Source organism: Neocloeon triangulifer, unplaced genomic scaffold (genome assembly GCF_031216515.1).
Source record: "Neocloeon triangulifer isolate White Clay Creek 2 clone unplaced genomic scaffold, ASM3121651v1 ptg000014l, whole genome shotgun sequence".
In the NCBI taxonomy this organism is placed as follows: Eukaryota; Metazoa; Arthropoda; class Insecta; order Ephemeroptera; family Baetidae; genus Neocloeon; species Neocloeon triangulifer.
This window is the reverse complement of record NW_026775556.1, coordinates 24,136,371-24,153,727: the sequence shown is the minus strand read 5'-3', so window position 1 is coordinate 24,153,727 and position 17,357 is coordinate 24,136,371. Positions and strand designations below refer to the sequence as shown.

The 17,357-nt window shown below is 32.9% G+C and overlaps 1 protein-coding gene across 3 annotated transcripts; it reads right to left on the bottom strand.

Moving 5' to 3' along the window:
* Positions 1-2,519: 2,519 nt before the first annotated feature.
* On the bottom strand, positions 2,520-15,785 carry LOC132200882 (putative fatty acyl-CoA reductase CG5065). 3 transcript variants are annotated; one of them, XM_059626650.1, is made up of 9 exons: positions 15,628-15,785; positions 9,697-9,916; positions 6,209-6,448; positions 6,000-6,154; positions 5,728-5,837; positions 4,689-4,881; positions 4,174-4,413; positions 3,660-3,917; positions 2,520-3,305 (listed from the first exon to the last, which is right to left on the bottom strand). In XM_059626650.1, the coding sequence occupies exons 2-9, from the start codon at positions 9,913-9,915 to the stop codon at positions 3,146-3,148; spliced, it is 1,575 nt and encodes a 524-aa protein (XP_059482633.1). In that variant the 5' UTR covers position 9,916; positions 15,628-15,785; the 3' UTR covers positions 2,520-3,145. The 3 variants fall into 3 exon arrangements, with proteins under 3 accessions (XP_059482633.1, XP_059482632.1, XP_059482631.1); XM_059626649.1 differs by having other exon boundaries at positions 15,624-15,779; XM_059626648.1 differs by lacking the exon at positions 15,628-15,785 and adding an exon at positions 11,470-11,609.
* Positions 15,786-17,357: the final 1,572 nt, after the last annotated feature.

Genomic DNA, 17,357 nt, shown 5'->3' with positions numbered 1-17,357 from the left:
TCTGCAAATCTTTTTCTTCTTGCCCGTCTATGCAGATTTCTGAAATAGTGGTGGATGTAATTTCATTGCCAACGTTCTCCTTGATGATTTTCCAAGCCGCTGAGACTTTGTTATTTGAACTCCTGAGCTTTGCTTCATTGTTTTTCCTGATCTCATCGTTAATTAGGAAGCCGACGTAGCTTTTGAGGCTCGCCACCTGCTGCTCCAGGTCCTTGATCTTGTCTGCTTCTGATTGATTGGTGATTGTATTTGCTCTTGCTTTCTTTCGTAGTTCTTGTAGCTGTTCACTCATTTCTCGCAGCCTGATTTTGTTGTTTATTGTAAAGTCAGAGAGATGAATTTTCCCGGCTTGGTTTGCTTTGCGGATATTTTTTCTCAAAGGGAAGCTCGCATCAAAATATTTTTTCAGTTTTTCCATGAACAAATGGCTCTTTGTGTCAGCTGAAGTAGCGGCGAAGATGTCCTGCCAGCGCTCGTAACTTAATTTTTCCTTGAAATTTAGCCAATTTTCATCATTATAGCTTCTTGAGAAGACGAACCAGTCCTTCATTTCTTCTACTCGAACCTCAAACTCGATGTGCACTGCGTTGTGGTCGGAGAAATTGACTTCTTTGACTTCAAATCTAGCATCACACTGAAGGGAGGTGAATGCGTGGTCAATGAGTGTGCTGCTGTGAGCAGTCTCTCGTGTTGGGGCATTTTTATTGATGAGGTGCATCTCGTAGCCTTTCATTATGCTATTTAGTTTCCGGCTTTCGGCGGAGTCCTGGAGCAGGTTAATATTTAGATCCCCCAGAACAATCATCTCCTTCTCTGGTGCCAGATTTTGCTCCACTAGACTCTCCAGGTTGTCGAAGAAAGACTCCATAGTGCCGTGATTGGGTGGTCGGTAGACAGTAAACACCGTCAACGTTGTTTTTTTAATTTTAATTTCACACCCTGCCGTCTCAAATTCATTTTCGATAGAAGAAGTTGGAATCTTCTTGTAGCTAAAATTAGCATTTGTTGAGACGAGAAGAACAGCACCTCCTCCGTATGATTTTTTATCTTTTTTCTCTTTCCTGCCAAAAAATGAAATTGTTTTGTAGCCTTTTATACTGAAGTAATCGCCCCGACACCACCAGTGCTCGTTGAGAGCGATGATGTGTGGTTTTTTGTTGAGGCTGTGGACATGTTCTTCGAAAGATGCAAATTTTTCGGCTTTGAGCAAACCCTGTACGTTTAATTTTTTCATTTTTTTTTTTGTCAAAAAATTAATATGCCGTTTGTACAAAATTATAAAGTATAAAATGTTTGTTAAATATATAGAAAAGTGAAAGTTGAATTTGAAAACAGTTCATTTACGTTCATAGTCAAAAAATATAATTAAATCACCCAGTTTTTGAAATGATTACATATTCAATGAAAATATTTAGTTTTAAAGAAGAAAATATACAAACGGAACCAAACCAATATTAAAATGATCAATACTGTGCAAAATATTTTATAATTTAAATTAAGTATACATTTAAATAAATAACTTTGGTTAAAGAACAATTTTTTTCATCATAACTGAAATTTTAGTTGTTTTAGTTTAGAGTATTTGATTCCATTATTTCTTAATCAAACCAAAATCCAATAAAGGTTTTGATACAAATTAAGATTTATTTTAATTCTACTTGCTGTTTGAGAAAGGTTTTGGGAACAATGTCATCAAAATGCAAGATTTGTTGTCTTTAAAAATTTTATTCGAGTAAAACAATACAATTCTCACTACATAGCGAAAGAATAATATCCTAAATAAAATAAAATTCATTGCCATTAAAATCGCCGCCACTCTTTATTTACACGATGGAATAATGCGAGTGTGGCAAATCCTTACAGTGGCCGTGTTTGGGAATTCATTGGACTGCACGGCTACTGTTTTGTAACGTGAGCAAAACAAACGCAAAATAAACTATTGGGTTCAAACTTGGTAAATTTTAAAAACAGCGAGAAAATAAAATCGGATGAATGAACAAATAATGAACATGAAGGGGCAGTGCTCTCGCGTTTGGTTTCATACCTTTTATATTTATTTTATTTAAGTGAAGAAAAATAAACAATCTTCAAAACTGAATATTTTATTAATTACTGCGACTGTGAACTGTGAGACTATTTATTTCCTAACGGGGTTTTTCTGCACCAGAGAGGTTATTGGTTTCAAATTTCCCTTTGAGCCTCCGCATCACGTGTGCAGATTGATTCAACTAAAGTAATATAATAATTTTTCCTCTCGTGTCGCTCACTTATTGTGTTACTTTGAAACGGCTGAGAATATAATCACAGAATAGAATATTATATATAATGATACAAAAAATTATTAATATGGGCAAGAGGTTCAGGTCGGCTCGAAAGGTAGGTGCACTTCTTTATTTTCCACAATTTTCTCCAAGTGCAGCAACCGGAGAATCAAGGACAGCCTTGAGTCGAGATTATTCTCGTCAGAGGCGTGGATTATAGAAGAGATTTTGACGTTTCAAGAATTAAAAATCATCGTGTCTTGTGCAAGCAAAAGTAACTCTCGAGAAGGTTCTCAATTGGAGAAATATGTAAATGGTATAATTATAATCATAGGAGGAAAAGAATGTGTTTATTATGACGCCAACCACTTGAAAGGTGAACGAACCTGTGGAAGAATTAAATTTAAAAATAAAAAAACAGTAAAATGAACAAAAAATTTAATCCATTTAATCTATGCTGAATAATTTTTTTTTAATCTCCACAGAGGAAGAAAATAAGGAAAAATATTGAAATTTTAAATACATTTTGATATTATTCCCAAGTTTTTGTTTTTATTTTTGCCAAGAAGAATTTCTCCTAGTAAAAAATTGAATAAAAAAAAAAACTCTTCTGTATTCTCCCTCAATTTAAGAATGAAACCAATTCTGTCCAATATAGTTCTTGATTTAATATTTAATCAATGATAATTATTCTAATTTTGAACCAATTCCAAATAATTCAATTGGGTTTGCTCAGCTTTAAAGTTTGGCTGACGTTTTTTTGTTACACAAGAAAAGGTGAAATTTTTTTTGTAAAATTTGAAGCTGACAATTTGTTTCTCATTTGGCAAGAGGCGTTGCGGGAGTGAGGTAACAGCTATTTCGCTAATTTGCATATTCATTCCTCAATTGGGGGTCGAGCCCATGATGCTGGGGGGCACGTAGCTCTTGGCCGTGTCCCATGTCGAGTCCACCACGGTCCGTACCGTGGACGAGTAAGTGTAAACCATGTAGAAGAGGAAATAGTAGAAGAGCACCTGCACAATTTTGTCGAGCCAGTACATCCTAAAAAGTAAATTAAATATTAAATATTGTATCAAATGATAAAAAAAATGTAAAAATTACTTGAAGTTAAAAGCAAACTCTAAAAATTGCTAAAATATTAAAAATATTTATACATCAGTGAAATCTTATATAAAAATTGTAAAATTTATTTCTATAATTTAAAAAAAAATGAAATTCATGAAAAAAGTAATACATTTTAGCAATATAAAGTAATAGAGAATTAAGAAAACTTATCTAGTTGATCTAGTCAAATTTATCTTCATCTTTTCATCCAACGTAAATTTTTCAAGCATTGTGGGAACGTAATCAGCAATTACAATAAAATAAATTTATTTTTTGTGGAAATTTTTTTACCTCCTGGCGTGTCTCCTGGCAGCGGGGAGTGTCTCGGGCATCTCCTTGAGCACGTAGATTCTGGCCGCCCTGATACAGTCCTCAAAGTAGGCGTGCATGTCCATGTCATCACCGTGGATGCAGAAACGATCCTTTTCGGTTTCGCTGACAACTGTGCGAAGGTTAAGGATGTTGTTGCTCTCAAAGTCCCACTGGTTGTTGGCGTAGTACTCGAACACCTCGAATCCTTTGCTTATTCTGTCCTGCACACGGCGCAGACTGAAATTTGAGACCAATTAATTTACACTTTCGGTTTACATGGAGGGTGATGCACTTTTTGAAAATGGCCGAAATTTGCAAAAAAAAAGTATAATAAAAAAATAAAGTAATTATTTTTTATATTTTAAATTTTTAATCTACTAATTTAAATGAGAAATCATGATTTTAAAGATTTGTGCAATTAAATAACTTAAGTATTTCTTAAAATTCCTTTTCATTTAAATTTGCATTTTTTTTTCGCCGAATTTATTCTCACATTGGTTTGTGACCGGCCAGCATGATGATGGCGTCCAAGAAGTACGCAGGGATGGTGTGGAAGAAGAAGACGCAAATCTTGTGCAGCGTCTTCGAGTCTTTCATGGAGCCGCCGGGATACCAGACCATGCCGTTCAGCGGCACCTTCTCCACCAGACTCGTGCCAATGTCAATGATCTCCTGCCAGGTCACCTTGAATTCGGCGCTCGAAGTGAAGTTGTACACTCGCTTGTGCGTTTCTCTGCAAAAAAATTAATTAACTGAAAAAAAGTAAAATCTATAAAATTTTCTAACAAAAATATTAAAAATTGTTCTTTACCTCCAAATATTTAGTTTAATTGACACACTTTTTTAATTATTTCTAGCAAATAGTTAATCTTGCTTTTCACCTTGGTGCTAATTGATCTCTGCGGAATATTTACGCAATTGAAAGTGCCTCTGCTGTTTGTTAAGTTGAAGAGGATTTGTGTTTGTCAGCTAAATTAGCCTGTGGTATTTGAAAATATTAGATCTTACTTTCTCTCGATGTAGTTCCAGGTGGCGAGCAGAAGAGCGTTGGCCACGATGTCGACCGGCAAAAAGTCGGCGTAGGTGTCCGACTTGCACCACATGGTGCGCAGGACGCCTTTGCCCGCCGCGATCAAAATGCCCGTCGGGCCGTTGATGTTGTCCGTCCAGCCGGGAATCGGCTCCTTCCAGATTGGAATAACTGAAATTTCAGGGAACGTATCGTGTTAGTAAATTAACTAATTAACTACTAATTTAGATAATTTTTATCAATCGTATAGAGATATTGTTGGGGTTCTCATAATTTTATGCATGTAATTCCAAAATTTTATAATCAAAATTTGATTGAAAGTTGTTCATTCACTCAATAAGCAGCAAAAGATATATTATATTTTTATAAAATTATTCCATTCTAAATGTGTGCGTGCCAGTTGGTTTTGTTAATTCCGTGTTTATAATGAATTGGTTAAAATATTTATCAGTTTCAGTATGAATTTTCAAGAGCAATTTAAGGTAGTACTATGATCAGTAATTTAAATATTTAATTATTAAAAATATATATAAAAAAAGTTTTTTTTTAATATTTTTAATTGTAAAATTTTTATTTTAAAATATAATTATAGTAATTTTTTCAAAGAACTGATTTTATATGTATTATTTAAAGTGGACATTTAAAAATTATTTTTCCGATCAATGGTTTTCTTGCTCATATTCAGAATTTCACATTAAACTTATAATTTAATAGTTATTTGTCCTAGCGCGGCTTTTTTTTAATTAATCTTGTTTTACTTAAAATTAAGCTTCAATTGCCAACTTTAATGCAAATCATGATATCTTTCTAATCAAATTTGTATGTTAATTTCTAAACTTTCCAAAAGCACAACTTTTTCTCATCAACCCTTAGATAAGTAATAATTTATGCTTCCCTTTTTGAATACCATTCATTCAGACAGTAAAGCGAAATAATTCACTTTTAACATAAATAAATAATTAACATATTAAATTAATGCGGGTCATTTTTTCTGATTTAATTAATTTTTTCACTTACTGACTGAAGGTCGGAGAATGATTGCGGGCAGTGTGTCCATTTTCTCGGCCACAAGACCTTCCGCGAGCGCTTTCGTGTAAGCGTAGGTGTTCGGAGCGTCCAACAGAATCCTGAAATAAATTCAATATTAATCCTGTTTGTCCTAATTGTTACAAATGTTTGGGGGGGGGGGGAAATAGTTTTTTATGTAAAAAGGCACCACCATACTACAGCAAAGATGAACTTGTTAGGTATATTTAAATTTCAAATATTAAAAAATATTGAATGGCAACCTTTTGGTCATCTGCTCGACGATTTTCTCCTCCATGTATTCGCAGCACTTGATGATTTTGTGCGGGTCGGCGGGCGGGTCGTAGATTTTCTCCTTGAGCAGGGCCTCCTTCAGGTGGCAATAGGCCGTCGACACGTACACCAGCAACTCCAAGTGCTGAATTGGTCAGAAATTAGATTTTTTTTTATTCAGGAAAAATTTAAAATTTGCCTTGATTTCTTCGGCAAGGTCGAGGACCAACTTGGTGCCTCTGGTGTTGAGCATGATGGCCTTGCGCAGGGGCTCGTCGAAGCGCACCGTGGCGGCGCAGTGGTACACGATGTTGACCCTTTCGACGAGGACCGCCTTGTCCGCCGGACTGATGCCCAGGTTCTTCTCGGCCACGTCGCCAGCGATCGCCACCAACTGCTTCCGAGCCTCTGGTCGCTTTTTACGCAGGCTTTCGAACAACTATAAGAAAAAAAATTAAGAACACAAAATTATTATTGATTCATCTTAAAAAAAAAACTTTAATTCTGATAAAAAAAAATTTAGCCCAAAAATTAAAGCAAAAAATTATTAACATGATCTCAAATGACAATGTACATGAAAAGCTAGGATTTTTTGGAGTCATGTTAATATTAATTGGAGAGTAATTTATTATTGAAATGTTATAAATGAGGTGAAAGTTTCTTTACATCAATTGCAGAATCTAATAAGGAAGCGAGGAATATTTATAAATTTAAGGAACAAGACACTTGAAATTATTAAGAAAATTTGCAATTACCAGACTAAATTTCTGTCTAGTCAACTGGGATCAGCATTATTTAATCAACTATATGCTTTGAAATATCCTTAGCAATGAATACACAGATTTTCCAGCAAGAAAAATCTGGAAAATTGACAGCATTAACTGAGCATTCACTCATTTGCTAAAATTGCGATTAAATAGTTCTTTAACAATTTTAATTAAAAACATAATTTTTTTCCTAATTATTCCTTTTACTTTCAAAGCTATTTTTTTTTATTTAATTTTATTAATCCATCTTCAATAAATGGAAGTGAAAGCCTGTTTATTTTAAAATTTGCGAAAATTAATTTTTGCTTTGATAATTTAGATCCAAAATAAACTGATACTTTTGGAGCAATACACTTTTTTTCCTGCAAATTTCTATATAAAACCCTCGGTGCTTAATAAGTAGGCAATCAATCATTTATATTATAGTTTGGCTTATTAAGTTTTTATCTCCACGTCAATACAATAGAAAATGATTTATTGGCGCTGCATAATTTCAGCTTGTATTAATTAGTTTTCCTCCAATTGTTATGTCCTTTCACTGCAAAAATTTTTTTACTCGAAGTAGTTTTAAGCTTGGCTTTTGATAATACATAATTAACTCTTAAAATTAAGTCATACCAATTTGTTCTAAGTAAAAAAATTTAGAAATTTTAATTTGAAAAAAAGAAACTTTGTACTTTCATAAATCAATATGACTAATGGAAATACATATAACACATTCGCACGATTCACAATTGACCAGGAAGTAAAGATAATTAAATTTTATAAAATATAATAATATTTGGGTCGGCGCGATGCATGTTATTATTATTATCAATTACGAGTTTCATTGGTTAGAGCCACTCTTTCAAATGTTGGTTCTATTTTATTTTTTATTTTTTTTATTTAAAAGCCTTTTTCATATTTGATGATTAAAAATGAAAATTTTAATACTTGTTACAAACCCAATGCTACAGACAAGAACAAGATTTTGGTTTCCAGTATATATGCTTAATCTGATTTCTATATTTCATTGCTTTTTTGTAAATTAAAAAAGGTTTAAAAAATTTATAATTAGAAGAATAAACCAAAAAAATTAATTACAATTTTAAACTAAGTATAAAAATAATTTTAATTTATTAAAAATATTAAAATTAAAATGGTTAACATTTATTAAAAATTCATTTTTATTTTAAAAACTATGAAAAATTAGTACTATTGCTAACAATTAATTATTATTAAACTTTAGGATGTTGCGTAATCTACTAAACCTTTTTTAAAAATTACTATTATTGTGTGGTTTGTGCAAAAAGGATAATGTATCTCAAATATGTTCAAAATTGTGGGTAAAAAAAGGTGAAATTTAAATTTAAAAAAGAAACCAGACATGTTCATAAATCAATACGTCTAATGCAAATACATACACATTGCCACTTGACCCTTTTTTGCATTCGCACGATTCACAATTGACCAGGAAGTGAAGGTAATTAAATTTTATAAAATATAATGTACTCGGTACTGGGTCGGCGCGATGCATACCATTATTTATTCGCGTCTCATTGTTGATGCCAGACTTTCAAACGCCGGTTGCGTGCAAAAAACGCAAGAATCGGGTCGCGTGGAAAAGAAAAATCGGACGATTCACGTTTTCTTTTCTATTTCTCGTCGGAGAAAAGCTGTCGAAAAAGATAATACCGCAAATAATAAATGTGACGCATCATAACCGAAATGCACAGACGGACAACTTTCTTTTTGTGCGGAGTCGAGCTTTTGTCTCCATAGACAGATTGCATTGGATTTGAATTTAAAAAAAAAACGCATTCAAAATTAAAATCATGAAAAAATTTGGCTGATTTTTTTACTCGAAACTGTTAAATGAGAAGACACAAATAATTAAATACAAAATTTGATTGTATATTGGAATTTTAATTGAAGTTAAAATAGATAACTTTAAACCTTTTCCATTGGCCATCACTTAAGAAAAATTTTAGTTCATGGCTGTTTATTTATGCATTTAAATTGTTAAAAATTTCATTACAGTAATGTTTCAGCTTTTTTTTTGGAACTTCTTCAATACAAAATTTTATTTTTCAAATTTAAATTTTAAATTCGACCTCGACTTATTAATTTACTCTGCACCAATCTACGACACAGGGTTTCGCATTTTTTTTTACAAATAATTACTGTGAAAACAAATAATTTGGAAGTTAATTATGCGACATCATGCACGTAAAATATAATTTCCTCGACCTTGGGGCGCTCTCGGCGGTGTTGATTTATTCTGTGAATCGGCTTTCGACGCAAAATTGCCGCAAATTGTCAATTAAAAACGATGCAAGAAGCACACATTTCTCTCTCTCGGTGCAGTTAGAAGTGAAATGAGTAAAAAGCACGCCCCAGTTTGCAGTGCGGTTGAATTGCATAATGAGAATGCGGAGATAAATCTCTACACTAATATATAGTTTACAAGCGCAGTGCATTTTAGAAAGTTTTAACTCGCACACGTTTTCCTGATGCACTTTGCAGCGTAATTCTATCGAATCATGAAAATTGCATCAGCGTGCAAGTTAAAGACTAGAAGCCGACGTCAGTACGTCCGAGATTTTGAAATCGAAACTTTTCTGCAGCGTCAACTCCTGCAAAAGCGCTGAATTGGAAATTCCAGACCCGACCGCACGTTTTTCTTCAGTCATCGATTATTATTTTTCTCTTCAGCGCCGACCGAACACTTTTTCTTCGGAATTGATCCTTGAATTCAGAGAGACTCCTCTGCGGTCGCGAAGTCAACACAGGAACCGACCGCGCGTTTGTTTTTATTTGGACGCGCATTTTACATATTATAAAAAGTCAATAAATGGACAAGGTGAGGCGAAGTTGGCGGTGAATTTTAAAACAAGGCCGCACTCGAATATGGATTTGATTAATTAAATAAAGCTCTCACGGGTGATTCGAAGAGCTCGTCGACGCGGGCGCTGGGCTCCTTGCCCTTCTTGGGTCTGACCAGAAGGTAAATCGTGTCCAGCAAAGGACAGTCGCGCAGCATCTTCTCGACCAACACCTTGCCGAGGAAGCCGGTGCCGCCGGTGATGAAGAAGCACTTGCCCTTCATCATGGCCGACACCCTGTTCAACGACGGGTCCAGCCCGTTCAGTGGGGACATCCTGAAACAAAAGCACACACAGTTTTAAAAATAATTTCATTGGAAGAGATAAAAAAAAATTAAAATTGTTTCTATGATAGAAATTCTATCGAACTTTTTTCAATTTAAATGTTTCGTATTGACTGAGAAGAACAAATACAAATAAAATAGAAATAATCATTATTTTTGATAGAAATATTTCCCTTTTAAAAATTAATTTGTATTGATTCCAAAATTAGAAACAATTTTTACCAAAAATTTAATCTGCACACAAACTTTATAAAAATATTAAATAAATTTAACAAAAAGTATATTTTAAATAATTAAATTTTAACAATTTTCAACTATTGAACGTAAACAATGTGATGCGACAATTTGTACAAAAACAACAACAATAATAATGGTAACTACTTTTCACAAAAATAAATTAATATTAAACATATAACGATATTTTTAAATTATAAAATTTAAAGTTTTAAATTATTCGATTTATATTCATTTTTGTTAGTTTCTTTTAATTACATTTCAACAAATTTTAGTAACGTTAATTGTATTTTTTTAACACTAAACGTGCATCGTCTACAACTTAAGTGTATTCTAGATTTCAGCTATAATTCTGACAAACATAATTATTTGTTAATTCAGTGTCTTTATAAGCATTTTTAGATAATATATTTCATGTTTCTAGTATAAATTAAAGAGTGAAACTTCAGATGTGCAAATAAAAATTGAAAAATACATTAATAAATTGGGAAGTTTTAGATAAAAGTTTCATTATGAACATTGAAATTTTTGACGATTTGTTTTATTATAATTAAGAACGGTAAATTGTGATGGTAGGAGTTTATGAATGGCTTATTTTTAACTATATTTTTTACCACCAATTAGTATATGAGAAAGAATACTTGTGACTTGCATCCAAGCCTAAAATTTTAATTAGCATAGCAGCATTAATGAACGGCCACATTAATATTAATTGAGAAGCCACAATTTTTCTATTAATCTCCTTTAATTACTTATAATTCAATGATTTTATTCAGAATTTGCACAATAGAGCCTTCAAGCCTTGGCCGCAGCTATCATGGAATTAAAAATGACCATTTATCACGATGCAATTCTTAATTCGTGTTTTGGTTCGCGAATAGACCTTCTGCGCCGTGGTGCGTGGCCCCGGAAAGCCTAGACATTTAGACAAATAATATCCTTTTCCTTTCTCTAATCTCTAGAATTTCATTCTCAATTCAAAAATCGCGGAAGTAGATTCGCTGATAACGCGCCAAAAAAAAAAAAAAAACACTCATCTTTTCCCGAATCGCAAAAATAAACGACAACAATGAGTCAAGGAATCTTCAAAGGCGTGCGTGTCAATTCTGTAACGCATAATGTCTCTTTAGTTTCAAAACTGGGTCATTATCAAATATAGCAGCGAGCGAATTACGAAACTCGTTTTTCTCTCTCGCATCTCTAAGAACAGCTTTTTAGGCTGACCTTTGCTGCTCCTCTCTAAAGTCTGCGCCAAATTTAGCCGCAAATTCAATTATATATAAATATGGGCAAAAAAAGAAAATCTCCAACCTTTCGTCAGACATCCTGGTCGTGCGCGGCAGTGGTCACTGGAAACTTGCACCGGTGACTGACTCGAACGACGCGGTGCACAGTCCTGACCACGGTGCGAGAATTTTTCCGCACGCTGGCAGAAGTCGAGGGAGTAGGGATTTAATGGTAATTCATGGTGCCGTCGGCGAGCTGCCTCGAGTTGGGACATTTAAACGTGCGCACGTTATTGACCAAACGCCTTTTTGAATTGAAGGCCTTTTGTGTCTATTAAAGAAGCGTTCTTGACCAAAACCAACAACAATGGGCTATTTTAAAAAACTTCAACTTTTTTCGCTTCGTAGCATGAAAAATCTGTTAAAAATTTTTGGATTTTTTTTATTAACATTTTAACTAACTTCAAATTTGAGCACACATTGAATTATTTTGAACTTAAAACAGCTGATGATTTTACAAATAAATAGCAAACAATGCTAGGTGTTTTCAATTTTGCCATATTTTGAGTTCAGGGTGGACTATAAGATTTTTTTATTTCCTATTGCAATTTTTTTTAAATAATTAACGCCCAATGAAATCAACATTTCACTTCGATGGATTTTGATCTCTTAAGTTTTAGCAAAACCGGTGCCTTTTTATCCAACAATTCAATTTAAACTGCACCTAAAATTATTTATATTTCAATATGTTATCAAATTAAAATAAAAAAATTAATAGGTAAATTAAAAATCCTTCTAGAATTTGAGTTACCTTCAAAATCTCAACAAAACAGTGATATTAAAAATGAGCAAAAAAAAAAAATAGTTTCTCATCGTCAACATTATGTTTTCCAACACCATAATATGCATTTTTTTTCTTCTATCGCCATTAGTTTTCCTAGATTTGATTAATGACTGTGCCAAATTGGCAACTTTTTCGAACACGCCTGCTTTCCCGCTGTTCGAAACCTAGACAAATATTTGATTCATCGCATAGAGAGAGAGTTACATCAACGAGTGGTCCTTTGTTGAGTTTGGCGTGCGTGAAAGGACAAAACATTTGAAGTGCAATCTGCTGCGTGTATCTCTTTTCGCGATGACCTTTCCTCTCGCTGGGAATGGAATCTACAATTTTAATTCGCGAACCAAGGACCAGGCAAGCTCGTTAATGTTCCTAACGAGTTTTTAAGAATCCCAAATTTGAGATTTACGGAAGTATATTATATTAATATCAACTGAGAGGAAAACGCATCGCAGCTCTTGCACCGTGACAGATGCGGCTCGGGGAAAAGATTTCTCGCGCTTGATGTATTTTCACCGCGCTATGAATTAGAGCATGTTCGCGAGCAGATTCAAGAAAAGTGTTGTTTAAGAGAAAAGCTGCATCGTCCGTAATTAAAGCTTGTTCTATTTAATTGGTATTGATTTTATTTGCATAATCGGGTGGAAAATACTTTATTTGCAATTTCTCTTTTTCCCTATTTTAAAAGTGAGACAATGAAAATTATTCAGATTGAGTGGATTATTGAGCTATTTTAAATTTAAATTTTATATTTTAAGCATGGAAATATTTTATAATAACTTCAATGGAGGATTTCTGAAGGAGAAATAAAATTTCAACGTCATTAACAGATTCGAAGTGGAGAATTTGAAATTTCTTGACACCTTTCAATACCCAGAAAGTCATCAATATTCAAAGACAAAAATTGTAGTTTGTCAGTTTATTATTTTTTTCTTTGTTTGCAATTTAAAAATTTAAACAAGTTTTTCCTTAAACAAAATTATTTTTGCATTATTCAGAATGAAATTTTAAGTTTTAATTCTTTTTGAGAATAATTTAAAATCTTGGAAATTGAAGGCTGTCTTCCAGTCCAAACATTATGATTTTTAAATGTTGCATCAAACTGAGGAGCACTTCATAAATTTTATGAGGCAGAGAGAAACGATTTTCATGCATCACACGCTTCACATATATTAATTTCAAATATTCGTTCATTCATTTTCTCTTTCCAATCTGAATCAATTTTCTTCTCAATTGTTAATAATCACAGAAGATTAGAAATTTTTTTATTAAAACCATGTTTTTCTGAAAAGTGCATTTTCATTTGGCGACAAAGAAATGCGCCTTTCTAATTTTGCATCCGAAATTCACGAGCGACCAAGCGTGACATGGCGCTTCTTGTGGCCAAAAAGTGACGCCCGATTACGCATGGTTCCTTCGACAGAACATACAAATGGTACAAACACACAACGTGCGTTGATGGAACAAGTGTTCTTCGGCTTCAGTGACCAGCACGACCACTTTCTCTCCAGCCGACTAAGAAAAATCTCTGCCACGGTCTACAAACAGCTGATTGCATCTTTCTACTTCCATTGATTAATAAAACCTCTGACGTGCGCACACTTATTATTTTACTCTGCACGTTTTCGCCGAATTTGATTGTGCTTTTTTTATACAATTAAATCTTCGTGCAAAAAATAATAAGTTCAATTACGCGAAAATTTAATTATATGTTTATCTGTTAACTGGCGTGAAGAAGTCGCGTGTGAAGATGCATAAGTCACGGTTGTTGTCACGGATGTTGTACTAAAAATAGCTAAAGTCACTGGAAGAGGAAATGCAATATTTTTCTCAGTCCTTCTGCCAATTATTAGATATAATTTTTAAGTGATATTAATTATCAATGGCGTTATTTTGAAAAATGAAAACATTTCAAGAAGAAATATAAATTTAGAAAATATTGTGATATTAATTGAACCACTTAAATTTTTTATATAGTCATATATTTCTGTAATATTTCAATAACATCTTTAATTTTTTCATTTTATTTTAATATTATTATTTTATCGAATTTGTTTATTTATTTATTTAAAACAAATTTAATTTCAATGTTGATGCTGTGGATGTCAATAGTATTATTTTTCTAATCTATTCTGAACCAATAATGCGTTTTACTTACAAATTTTTTACATTCACTTTTGCTCCAAATTTATTTTTTTCTTGTTTATGCGTTTAATTGCTATTGAAACAAAATAAACGCTCTCATTTTGCAACCGATGCTGAAACTTTTTATGTTGAAATGTAAAAAATTTATTCTCATTTTCCACAATGTCAAACTGCATAAGCTCTTGTAAATATTTAAAAAGCAACGAGGAGCTAAAATTATAGATATAAAATTCAATCTATTTTAATTGTATTTACAAATTAAATTAATTATTTTCATGTTGTCAATTTGTTTGTGTTTTTTTTTTAAATTTACTGTCGAGTTTGTACATTTCTATTCGTTTCTCACGTTAAAGTTCTTTTGGTCAATTAGATTTTAATTCAAATTTTACTTTTTTTGCTAAAAAAAACTTATTTGTGCACATAAACGAATGAAATTGATTTGAGAAACTCTCCCTTGTGCACCATAGACGGTGAGAATTAAATGAAAATGCAGCGGTTAAAGAGAGGCTGCGAGCCATTAGAGAGTTTTAAGTCGGCAAAGATGCTGAATGCACCGCGGAGTTACGTAAAGGCCGCGAGAACTTTCACTAGCGCGCGATTCAGCGCCGGCACAGGAAAACAGCGCCGCGATTTGCGTGCTGCTTTCCAAACCAACCAACGTGACATAACGACGGACTCGTCGCACAAACAATGCAATTATTATTGTGGAAATCTTTACTCTTGATCGAGGAACAAGATTAACCCAAAATCACATGTTATAGTGTTAATTAATTTTTAATAATTCTTCAGGATGACGAATCGGTCGAAAATATTGTCAATTAAGTGCTTTAATAAGCAGGTAAACAAAACGCTGAAAGGCATATTTCAAAACTGAATCATTTCCTGTGGCAGGCATTTTTCAAAATCTGCTGATTTGTTACAAAATGATAAACTTTGATGTATCATCACATTAAAAAAATAAATAAATATCTAGAAAATTCTTAATCAACTTAAAATGTGAGCCTTGGAGAACATTTTTACTTCTCTAGCGCGGTCAAAATATTAGCAAGTAAAAAACTGCCAAATTATTTTCAAGTTTTACGATCCTACGAAGGCCAATTTATTTTACAACCATTTATACTCGCGTTGAGCAACAAGTGGCGCTTATTAAACGGATATTTCTGTAATAAATAGGAGTATCATTTAGGACACGTTAAAAAAATATCAATTGGTAAAAAATAAGTAAAATAATTTTCAAAAACAGCCGAACTCACGTACTAGGCTACGGGCCGCAAGTGCGTCTAGTTGAAAAAACTTGATTCGATGAATGAATGAGCGGAGATGAGCAGTGGCGGGGCCAAATTCGCGAACACGTCTGTGATCAAATTCGTGGATTTTTCGACTAAGGTGCCGCCGACCTTCGTACAACCAGCGAAAATGGCATAGCGTGCGCACGCGTGCGACTTTCACTCTTGCGATTCTCCAAATTCCCGCTCCGAGCATTTCACCTGCAAAGGTTGTTGCCCTTCTGCACAAGAGGGCGCTGCAACCTGCACCTTTGCATTTTATAATATTCGTAATATTCTTACATCTTTCTGTGTGAGGAATCAAATTGAAATTATAATTTGTTAAAAAAGCATGAATGAAAATTTTACTGAATGATAATTAAATTTAACCTGTTAGAATTAAATTTAATGAATGAAGAGTCATTTTTTAGATTAAGTTAAAAGGTAATTTCTGGTGTTGCAAGGTTGTATTCATGTATCATAACTAATTGTGCATTGTTGACCTCAGAATTACAGAAAATCAACATCCTTTTTGTGGGGGGGGGGGGATGTGAATTTTATTTGATTTGTTTAAAAGGAAACTATAAACTTGAGTATTTTAGATGATTCTTATAAATAATATATTCTTTAAATTTTGAAATATTTGTTATAAAATTTTTTTGACATCAATACAAGTTAATTTTTTAATCACCACGATGCACATTTGAGTTCACATCAAAACTAATTGTTAAAAATTTCTTTATGAATAAATTTTTCCATAAAAACTAGTTTCAAACTGCTTGATTACAAAAGCTCGCTGCTAAAAATACTTATTTTAAATAAAATCATCAATATCATTGCAATTATTGCTTTCAATCAATTTTTAATACCTCGAATATTTTTAATCAATATTGTCGATTTATTTTTTATGACGTACACGGAAATTATACGGTCAATTTATGGCTCAGTAGGTAATTAAGCTAAATCATCAAATCTGTGAATCACTTTAAAAGATAATTCAACGTAATACTAATTAAACCGATTTTCGAAAGGAAAGGTTCTGTAAAATTAGCGAGACACACAAGTTGCATCAGAGAAAGATTGGTTAAAGGAATCATAAACGCACAAAGATAACATCAATGTGGGCCTTAACTTCCAGTTCTAACTCGAGCGCTAAGTATAGACAAACACTTAGTACCAAGTGGCTGTTGAAAGAAGAATTTATAAAAAAAAAATTGAACATATACATTTGCCCTACTCGCTCTTCTGTGCAAACAGAAGCTGCTGGATGGAGATACTTTAACAAATGAGTGAAGTGACATGACATGACAATCATGACATGCTTTCTTGCGGTTGCGCTGCGCGCATTTATAAATCGAAGAAGCACCTCAAGCACCGCCTCATTTTTTCATGCAATAGGAAAGCAATAGACAAATTAATCAAATTTAAACCGTGGAGGATTGAAAATTTTCATAATTGAAAACGTAATGTAAATTACTTAGACTTGTTTAAAAAATCTATACCAGACATTGTTATTTTTTTCGTTATATGACAGGCCCATTTTATTTCACATATTGATTAAAACATTTTAAATTAAAATAGCTATTTTATATATTTTGCTTATTAAACTTTACGTACAAACCTAATAAACTAAAGGTTTACTATAGATTTGTCGATTATTTACTTTTGAATACTATTTGATAATAAACATTGTATCAATTGAAAGTTAATAATTATAAATAA

Bases quoted from the DNA above. Each gene is read 5' to 3' on its own strand.
- LOC132200882 (XM_059626648.1), bottom strand. The intron at 6,449-9,696 runs GTGAGAGCTTTA...TTTTTCTTATAG, and splicing joins ACGAGCTCTTCGAATCACCC to TTGTTCGAAAGCCTGCGTAA. The intron at 3,918-4,173 runs GTGAGAATAAAT...CTCAAATTTCAG, and splicing joins CTGGCCGGTCACAAACCAAT to TCTGCGCCGTGTGCAGGACA.